At 35.1% G+C, this 10,599-nt stretch overlaps 1 protein-coding gene across 1 annotated transcript in view; it reads left to right on the top strand.

Moving 5' to 3' along the window:
• Positions 1–10,599, top strand: part of LOC136844297 (dynein axonemal intermediate chain 7-like) — a 28,609-nt gene that overhangs the window by 15,710 nt on the left and 2,300 nt on the right. The window contains exons 9-17 of the mRNA XM_067113270.1: positions 1,959–2,014; positions 3,301–3,325; positions 3,767–3,934; positions 4,030–4,195; positions 5,822–5,945; positions 6,219–6,368; positions 6,804–6,899; positions 7,937–8,161; positions 8,505–8,606. Coding sequence (XP_066969371.1) covers positions 1,959–2,014; positions 3,301–3,325; positions 3,767–3,934; positions 4,030–4,195; positions 5,822–5,945; positions 6,219–6,368; positions 6,804–6,899; positions 7,937–8,161; positions 8,505–8,606 — 1,112 coding nt within the window. The remainder of the gene's footprint in view (positions 1–1,958; positions 2,015–3,300; positions 3,326–3,766; positions 3,935–4,029; positions 4,196–5,821; positions 5,946–6,218; positions 6,369–6,803; positions 6,900–7,936; positions 8,162–8,504; positions 8,607–10,599) is intronic.

The following is a 10,599-nucleotide window of genomic DNA, read 5'->3' as shown; positions in this document are numbered from 1 at the left end:
TAACTGACTTACATTTTTATATATTCATTTATTAATTTGTCTATTCATTTTTTTTTTTTTGCTAATAACTGATCTCTTCTTTCTGTACTTTCTATTACATTCTGTTACTTTTTTCAAATGAGCACCGTATTCGTTGGAAGCTTGAATTTTAAGTCAGTGGCCCCTTTGGTGGGCTTGTTCCAAATGAACAGGGCTCATGTTCTGAATAATAATAATAATAATAATAATAATAATAATAATAATAATAATAATAATATCTATTTTTCCTTGACCATGTTGATCAATAACACCTCGGCCTAAACTGTCTCAGTGGCTAGCACTGAAGTCGCCAGAAATAAAATAAAAAAAAAACGATTCTGTTTATACACATCATGACAAGAACGACTATGGAAGAATAAAATATATATATATATATATATATATATATATATATATATATATATATATATATATATACATACATATATATATATATATATATATATATATATATATATATATATATATATATATATATATATATATATTCTTGTCATTTGCTAAACGTCATGACAAAATTTCTTGGTGCTTTCACAATTCCTTTAGTCAGCCTATGGTGCTCTGAGCATGCGCAGTGATGTGTCGGTTGATAAAGGAATCTTTCAAACCTCGAAACGAGCAGTTCCATCTTAGACGGTTTCCAGAAACTAATATGATGCAATGTGATCATCAAGTCATTCTTGGAAATATTTCACTAAAGGTTAAATAGATTTAAAAAATTCCTTTTATATTTAAACGTGCTATAGGGCTAGGGCTCAATTCAACACCACTGGAAGAATAAAAGAAAATAATGTCTTCTCTAACTAAACCTTAATATCATAGTTTAGTCTTGGTCAAAAACAAATGAACAGCAAATTTCCACAAGAATTTACGAAACCATTCTTGTAATCTATTAAACGAAAGACAAATAGAAAACTATTAATCTTCTCTCACGCAGGATAAGAAATATGACAACCATTACCGCAACCTCATTTTATATTCAACAAACTCTGTTGCACCACCAAATGGGTACACCCCAACTCAGTGTATGTTAAGACTCTCTCTCTCTCTCTCTCTCTCTCTCTCTCTCTCATATTGGTAACAAACAAAACATGTAGCCTTTGATATTGCCTAGAATACCCTTGGTGCAATGACAAACTATGCGCTGATTTCTTACACAAATTCAGTTTGTAACAATTTTTATGAATAAAATGTGAATGTGAATGGCCATGCGAGTATGAATGTGGGATTATTGATCCTAACACTCGCGTCGAATTAAAAGCTAACAGCTGAGGCCTTAGATGTTGTAGTGTCTATACATTACAGGACACACTGGGGAAAACAGCATTATCATTATTATTATTATGAAAATGAACCCCATTCATATGAAACAAGCCCACCACGGGGGCCACTGACTTGAGAAATTCAAGCTTCCAAAGAATATGGTGTTCATTCGAAAGAAATAACAGAAGGTAATGGGAGATACAAAAAGAGGGGATCAGTTATTACAAAAACAGATAAATTAAGAAACGAATGAATGAATAAATAAAAATGTAAGTGAATGATTAAAATACAAGGAGAATTGTGTTAGGGTGGCAATCATCGCATCTTCGCCTGAACTCCTGAAGTTCCAATTGGGCTGTTCCACAGCACGACTGAATATGTCCTTATTCAAGAATACCTGACAACGAACTACGAAAGCATACAGAGAATAACGAAGATAAATATCTAAACAAAGAATAGCATCAGCAGCCAAAGAAACAAGTCTTTAGTTCTTGAACAGAAATGCAATATTCAACAAAGGGAAAGTAAGAAATAAAAACTTTGGGGTAAAATGCCCCTATTTTCATGATAGGAATGAATCTAATATATTTAAAGATATTAAATATATTAAATATGAAGCGGAAACCTTTCGTAATTCTCTCTTAATCCATCCGCAGAGGAAGACATTCCAGAAGAGGACCCACCTCCCCCAGAGGATCAAGCCCAGGAGGCGGTAAGTACGGGTTGGTTGGCCCTTGTGTAGGGTTGATTGGTTGAGCTATGTTAGACTGGCGTCACGCAACTGTAGTCACTGACTCTGTCTTGTGAGGGAAAATGGGGTTTCATTATTATTATTATTACCAGCTTGATGGCGTGCGCTACACTGCGCTGGAACCTGGCGCTGCCTGTCATGTTTCCCTTACCCTCCCGATCCCCTATCTACCCCGTGCCCACCCGGGGGCGGACAAACAGGTTTGCTGGAGGAGGGCGGATGTGTCATGTCTCCCCTACCCTCCCAGTCCCCTAACTACCCCGCTGCCACCCGGGGCGGACAGACAAGAAAGATCCACTCGGCTTCTATTATTATTATTATTATTATTATTATTATTATTATTATTATTATTATTATATTATTATTATTATTATTATTATTACTATTATTATTATATATAATAATAATATTGATATTATTATTAACAATATTATCATTACTTAATAGAATAAAATGCATAGTTATCACATCGTCAATTAATATACTTGGACTACGAAATTATCATTAATATTATTACTATTATTATTATTATTAGTATCCACTTGCTTATAAGGTGCACCAGAACCACACCAATTTACTAAATAGACTTTCAGAGAACAGAATAGCCAAGTGCGGAAACAAACACAAGAGCAGAGAATTATAGTAAAATACAGAGGGAATTACAGAAAACCAATAATTAATACTAAAACACAAAAGAAGGGAATTATAGTCAAATACAGGGGAAACTAAAAAGAAACAAGAATAAAGGCTAAAAGAATATAATTAAATATATTCACACAAGAATGTATAACATTTGAAAATAAAAAAATATGACTATTCAAGACAAATTATTACTTGTTAGAGGGAGAGTTAAAGGCAAGGATGATAACTGTTCAGAGCCATTAACCGTCCAGCGGCGGCCTACCCCGACTTTACTCCAGAGCACCTCTGACTTTGAAATGTTAACGATGAAGACTGTAGGTTAAAGTTCAACAATTGAGACTCAGAATATAAGAATAAAAGTTCTTTGGTGTTATAAAATTCATCATGAAAAGCTCGACCGTAATGGAATTCTCGGGAGATAGGTAATAATGGTCAAAAACTAAGTATTTTATTTGACTGGAAATTCCCTGTGACGTTTCCGTTTGTAGAAGCAAGCTAGACCCAGTGCGCGCACACAAACGCACACATACACTAACGCACACACACACGGACATTAGCCTATCAATCTCATTTCCATCTCTATCTGTTTAATCTTTCTTTTTCAGGAAGGTGACGCGAAGGACAATATGGGTAAGTAATGAGACAGGTTTGTTCCAAATGTATATTTTGACACTATTGCATAGCATTCACACTGCACAATTTTATGTTACTTCGGCCTAAGAATATCAAGTGCTTAAAATAAATGACTTTTTCAAATATATGTATATGTTTTCAAAAGAACAATAAACAAACAGGATTAGCAAATACTGTACACAGATGATAGCCTCGCGTATCATATGCAGTTGTTAGATTATAGGCCTATGTGAGATTAGGACAACTTGTCATCGAATTAAAAGGCTGTTTCAAAAACTACCTGCAGATGCTGCACGTTCATGTACTCACAACAAGTTCCCAAAGTCTCAGTCATTTGTACTTGTGTTCACGTGGCATAATTTGCTAATTCTGATTTTAAACCAACGACATTTCCCAAACTTTGTACGTTAGTTAATTTTTTTTTTCTATTTTAAACAGGAGCCCCTCCAGCTGCCCCACCAAAACCTAAGTCCCCCCACCTCACAGACACAGCCCCAGGGGAGTTGAATTTGAGAAGGCACCGCGTCCAAGGAGGTATATATACAATCGACTTACTAGAAGTGCCTCCCCAACCAAGGGTTCTTGTGGACTGCACCATCACACAAGGTAATTCTGACGAGTATCCTGGGCCATGGGGCTGCAAGGAGTGACGTGAGAGATGTTAAACAGGAAAACGATGGTAATATTTATTTCTTTTCCAGTTGAAGAAGTTTGCAGCGTTTCCCGTATTCACTGGCAAGCCAAATATAACCCTCCAAATTCGTCCGGGGAAGGAAACACCCAAAGGAGACGTGATCCCGAGGCAGTTGAGCAAGAGATGAGACAGTTAGAAAAGGAACTTCAGAAATTACTCCTCATCACAATAAAGTATGTAATGAAGAAGTATTCAAAAGCGAAATCACATAAGTTTTGTTTAGTGTAAAGTCTGATGATGCACTTGGTTCTTCAGAAAGTGGACGCTGTACCAGCCTACTGAAATATTCAAAGTATGGAAGCAACATTATTCATCGTTTAAACTTATTGCGTAAGAGGATAGCACATTAACCGCTAGTTCACAAAGGTTTTCACCATGTTTTCAAAATAATCTTAGATTTGTGTTCATATTTTCTGCCCTCTTTTAGCCATACATTTCGAGAAATAGTTCAGTTTTTAATTCTGTAACTTTTGAACTGGGCGTTGTTAAGACAGAATCTATTCTCTTTTTGAGAGACAGGTTATCTTTATCCCAGAATACGGGAAAAGCAGTGATCATATTTTAGATTAATGTATTCCTTGCCTCTCTTGTATAGACATAGTTTCTTGCCCTATCTACTATTGTCAAATGATCTTAACAAAAGTAGACACTGAGAGGAACTGAGCAGCCATTTGAGCTTCACTTTAATTTTAATACTTTGTTAATAGTTTATGATCTGATGTTTCTGAAATATAACTAGTCTGATTTACTTTTGTTAGGAAACATGCACGTACTAAATGACTTCTAACATTGAGATTCAGTGATTAACAATGGATTTGTTCTCGAAATCAGAATATGAATCCTATCTTATTCTTCACATGCAAATAGGCTTGCCTCCCCAACATCTCATTTTATGTTAAGAAATAAGACGAACATTCATGATCTCTGGCATACTTATTCCTGACGAAATTCAAATCTACGTAAGCTAATGTTTCAATTATTTGTAAAAAAGAAAAAAAAAAAAAACTTCTGCAGATAAGGGACTGGCCGGAAAATGAATTCATTACCTTCGTTTGAAACTGCTGAGGTTTATTTTGATCGGGAATATGTTGGACATATTATTCTGTTTAGGTACGTTCAGCTCTCAGTATGTCAATAGTTTAAAATGATGTAATTTTACCTACCGCAATTGTGTAGAGAATTATTACACAGGGCTGTTTATGTTCCGGAACTTAAGAGCGAGAATTTCAGTCAATTTTCTACTAATCTTCGTGACCTTTTATATATATATATATATATATATATATATATATATATATATATATATATATATATATATATATACAATATAATACATATATATATATATGTTTTATATATATATATATATATATATATATATATATATATATATATATATATATATATAGTGTGCAGAACTAGAAGCCTTTAAAAAATAAATATAAATGTTATGAAGATTAAAGAGAGCAGTTGTGTGAGATTCATTCCACCTGTCTATAGGCCTATTAGCTTTCTATCTCACTGTCTGCACCTCTGTTTGCCTAGTGTTTTCTGAATATGCGAACATACCTTTTAAGGTGCAGACAGTGAGACAGAAAGCTAACTAGGCCTATACACAGGTGGAATGGATCTCACACAACTGCTCTCTTTAATCTTCATAACTTTTGTATTTATTTTTTGAAGGCTTCGTTCGCATACTCAAAGAAAGCATCAGACAGAGGTGCAGGCAGGTAGATACGAAGTTTCTAGGCCGATAGACAGACGGAATGAATCTAACACTACAACTCTCTCGCTGACAGACTACCAGATTCTGCCTTTTGGTTTGAACCTCCCTTGATGGTCCTATGGGACGAAGTGAATCGGTACTGGACGAATGTCTACTTCCAGGATGTGAAGTACAACGAGGAACAGTGTGTTATGCAGGTGGGTGAGAGAGAGAGAGAGAGAGAGAGAGAGAGAGAGAGAGAGAGAGAGAGAGAGAGAGAGAGATGGTTTGCCGGTAAACAACGAGTCAACTATCGATAGTTCCAGCGTCTTTTGTTGTGAATGTACTTATCCCATGTTCTGAATATTAGCTGGCATTACGAAGACAAAGTCTCTAAGAGTATATCTAACAGCATATTGATAACAATAACAATTCCTCTTTGTAGCCCTGAAGTATTTATAATATCTATACCCCTTCAACTTTTTGTTTAGTTCCGCACCACTCGGCTCGGCGTCATGGGTCTAGCGATGAACCGCTACGCGAACCTGCCCTTCCAGAGCTGGGAATTGAAACCAAGGGGAAGCGACGCTGTTTCGCTCACTCTCAGCGCCGCTGTTGTTCAGGCGGAGTTTACCATCATGGTAAGATCAAGGAGCTGTGATATTGCTGTTAGGATTTTATCAACTGCTGGTAGGAGGGATTACTTATCAATGATTCGGGTAGAGACGCATTTGAACGTCAAGTAACATGCCACGTATACTGTTTATACATGCATATGTACATGCACATGTATGTAGAGCTCCTATCACGGGAATAACGTGACGTGAAATATAAGCGGAGTATATCATGCGCTTGAAAACGCCTTAAAGGCAAAAGATCTAGCACTCCATTGCTTCAATTTCTTTGTGGCCATATACTTCACTATATATATGTATATATATATATATATATATATATATATATATATATATATATATATATATATTGTATGTTTAAATATATAAATATATATATATATATATTTTAAACAATGTTTACAATGTTTACTGCCAGGTTTAATTTCTCGTACCATACAGGAAGGAAACGTTCAACTGTCGAACCTTCAAGATGGCGCCCGCAGTGCCCTTTCACACCTATATAACAAACCAATGAAGCCGAAGACTCTCATCAATGTAAGACCATTGTAATAGTTTCATTGGATGGAATAAATAACACAGTTGTACTGGAAATTTCCTCTAATAATTAAGACTCCCTCAGGCTAGAATTCAGCCACTCTGGTTAATTTCTTGTACTGTTATTTAAGGCTTTGCATAAACATAATTTTCTCTCTCCACATCTGATTATGTTTTAGAAAGACTCTGGTGAATTTCAGTTAGAGAACAAGGAACGCAGAGTATTCTAATAGAAAATTATCTACACCCTTTCATTTCATAATTTTGTTATTATTATTCTGTAGTCCATTTTCATGATCATTTTAGAAAAATATCAAGGCAGGCCACCCAAATAATTTTTGCTTATTTGACTGAAAAATCGAGGCCTAGGTTTTCATCACTGGATGTTATTATAAACCTATTCATCTCACCAGTTAATTATCCTGGGAACATTTCCCAGAGGTAGACAATTATTCATGTTCTCAGACAACCTCCTCTTATAGTTTAATTTTACTGCTCAATTTTTATTATTGGATATTATTTTGCACCTGCTCACATCACCAGTTACATTACCTGGGAACATTTCCCAGAGGTAGACTATTATTCATCTCAGAAAATCGCATCCTTGGTACCACTTAAGAAAGAAACCAATTCAGTGGAATCTTAGCAGAACTAGACCGTATCCAAATTCCTATCTTCCTGTCAGAAAACAGCTACCTTGGGTACCACTTAAGAAAGAAACCAATTCAGTGGAATCTTAGCAGACCTAGGCTGTATTCAAATTCCTATCTTCTAGTCAGGAAACCGCATCCTTGGTACCACTTAGGAAACCAATTCAGTGGAATCTTAGCAGAACTAGACTGTATCCAAATTCCTATCTTCTTGTCAGCAAACCTAACCACTTAAGAACGAAACCAATTCAGTGGAATCTTAGCAGAACTAGACTGTATCCAAATTCCTATCTTCCTGTCAGAAAACGGCCATCTTGGTGCCACTTAAGAGAGAAGCTAATTCAGTGGAATCTTAGCAGAACTTGACTGTATCTCAACGCTTTCCAGACCCTGCAGTTTTATGGCATCAATCTCTTCCCCGATCGAGACAGTTACTGCTATATAGACGGGCTACCGTCCAAACACCGTCCTACGGAACAACACCTGTACCGCTGCATGGCCTTGGTGGCACCTGCCATCAATTTTGCCTGGAGTCGCTGGAACCTCTTGGCTGGACAGAATAAGCTCGTCTTCCAGATGAAGACTAAGAAACTAGTCTCTGATGAGAGCCAGGTCAGTACAGAGTCTAGAGAGAGAGAGAGAGAGAGAGAGAGAGAGAGAGAGAGAGAGAGAGAGAGAGAGAGAGGGAGAGAGAATGTTCTCTCTTTGGGGAGAGAGAGAGAGAGAGAGAGAGAGAGAGAGAGAGAGAGAGAGAGAGAATGTTCTCTCTTTGAGAGAGAGAATGTGGTTTCTTTGAAAGAGAAAGAGAAAGAATGTACTCTCTTTGCGAGAGAGAGAGAGAGAGAGAGAGAGAGAGAGAGAGAGAGAAATGCGCTCTCTATGAAATATTCCATTTGATATTGAAATTCCAGGTACAGCGCTCACAGCCACAATTGTTCCCTATTCCAATTCCCAGGTCGGACAACCGCTTGTGCTAGTGACGCCCCAGAGGACGTGTGTCCTGGAATGCACAGAAATATCTCAGGCCTTCTCGATGAATCAGGAAGACCCTGAGAAGGTGAAGTATGACCTTGAATTATGACTACTGCATATATAGAAACATACTGCAGGTTAAATCCTCTAACTGTTAAGGATGCCTTGGATATATAAGGATTAATGAATGAATAAGGATTGATGAATGCTTCTATAAATTATGACTATTGCATGTTGGATCTATAAAAACATGCTATAGGTCACATCATCTAACTGATAAGGATGCCACAGAAATATAAGGATTAATGAATGCTTCTATAATTGATTCTTGCGTATTGCATCTATAAATACATACTATAGGTTAAATTCTCTAACTGTTAAGGATAATTTTATGAGGATTAATGAACTTCTATAAATTATGGCTATTGCACATTGCATCTATAAAAGTATATTGAAGGTTAAATCCTCTAACTGTTAAGGATGAATACATAAGGATTAATGAATACTTCTATGTATTATGGCTATTGCATATTGGATCTATAAAAAATTAATATAGGTTAAGTCATCTAACTGTTAAGGATGAGCTCATAAGGATTAGTGAATACTTCTATAAATTATGGCTATTGCATGTTGCATCTATAAAAACATACTGCAGGTTAAATCCTCTAACTGTTAAGGATGCCCGGGATATATAAGGATTAACGAATACTTAAGGATTGATGAATGTTTTTATAAATTATGGCTAATGCATATTGCATCTATAAAAACTTATTATAGGTTAAATTCTCTAACTGCTATGGATGCCGGTGATATATAAGGATTAATGAGTACATAAGGATTTATGAATGCTTCTATAAATTATGACTATTTCATACTGCATCTATAAAAACTTATCATAGGTTAAATCATCTAACTATTAAGGATGCCGAGGATATATGAGGATTAATGAATACATAAGGATTAATGAATGCTTCCATAAATTATGACTATTGCATATTGCATCTATAAAAACTTACTATAGGTTAAATCATCTAACTATTAAGGCTGCCGGGGATATATAAGGATTAATGAATACATAAGGATTTATGAATGCTCCTATAAATTATGACTATTGCATATTAATGAATGCTTCTATAAATTATGACTATTGCATATTAATGAATGCTTCTATAAATTATGACTATTGCATATTAATGAATGCTTCTATAAATTATGACTATTGCATATTAATGAATGCTTCTATAAATTATGACTATTGCATATTAATGAATGCTTCTATAAATTACGACTATTGCATACTGCATCTATAAAAACTTATTATGGGTTAAATCACCTAACTGTTAAGGGTGCCCGGGATATATAAGGTTTAATGAATACATAAGGATTCATGAATGCTCCTATAAATTATGGCCATTGCATGTTGCATCTATAAAAACATACTGCAGGTTAAATCCTCTAACTGTTAAGGATGCCCGGGATATATAAGGATTAACGAACACATAAGGATTGGTGAATGCTTCTATAAATTATGACTATTGCATATTGCATCTATAAAAACTTAATATAGGTTAAATTCTCTAACTGTTAAGGATGCCGGGGATATATAAGGATTAATGAATGCTTCTAAAAATTATGACTATTGCATATTGCATCCATAAATACATATTATAGGTTAAATCATCTAACCGTTAAGGATGCCGGGTATATAAGGTTTAATAAATTCTTCTATAACTTATAACTATTGCATATTGCATCTATAAAAACATACTGCAGGTTAAATCCTCTAACTGTTAAGAATACCGAGGAAATATAAGGATTAATGACTGCTTCTGTAAATTATGACTATTGTATATTGCATTTATAAATACATACTATAGGTTAAACCATCTAACTGTTAAGAATGCCAAGGAAACATAGGGATTAATGAATGCTTCTATAAAATATGAAGCGGGAATGAGTCGTTTTAAATTAATGATGCCATATATAATCTATTTTCATTATTTTTTAAATATATTTTCACCATAATACCTAACCTTCATTATATACGTTTAATGATAAGCGTTCGGTTATATTTATAA

Source organism: Macrobrachium rosenbergii, chromosome 12 (genome assembly GCF_040412425.1).
Source record: "Macrobrachium rosenbergii isolate ZJJX-2024 chromosome 12, ASM4041242v1, whole genome shotgun sequence".
Classification (NCBI taxonomy): Eukaryota; Metazoa; Arthropoda; class Malacostraca; order Decapoda; family Palaemonidae; genus Macrobrachium; species Macrobrachium rosenbergii.
This window is presented reverse-complemented; position numbering and strand designations above follow the sequence as displayed.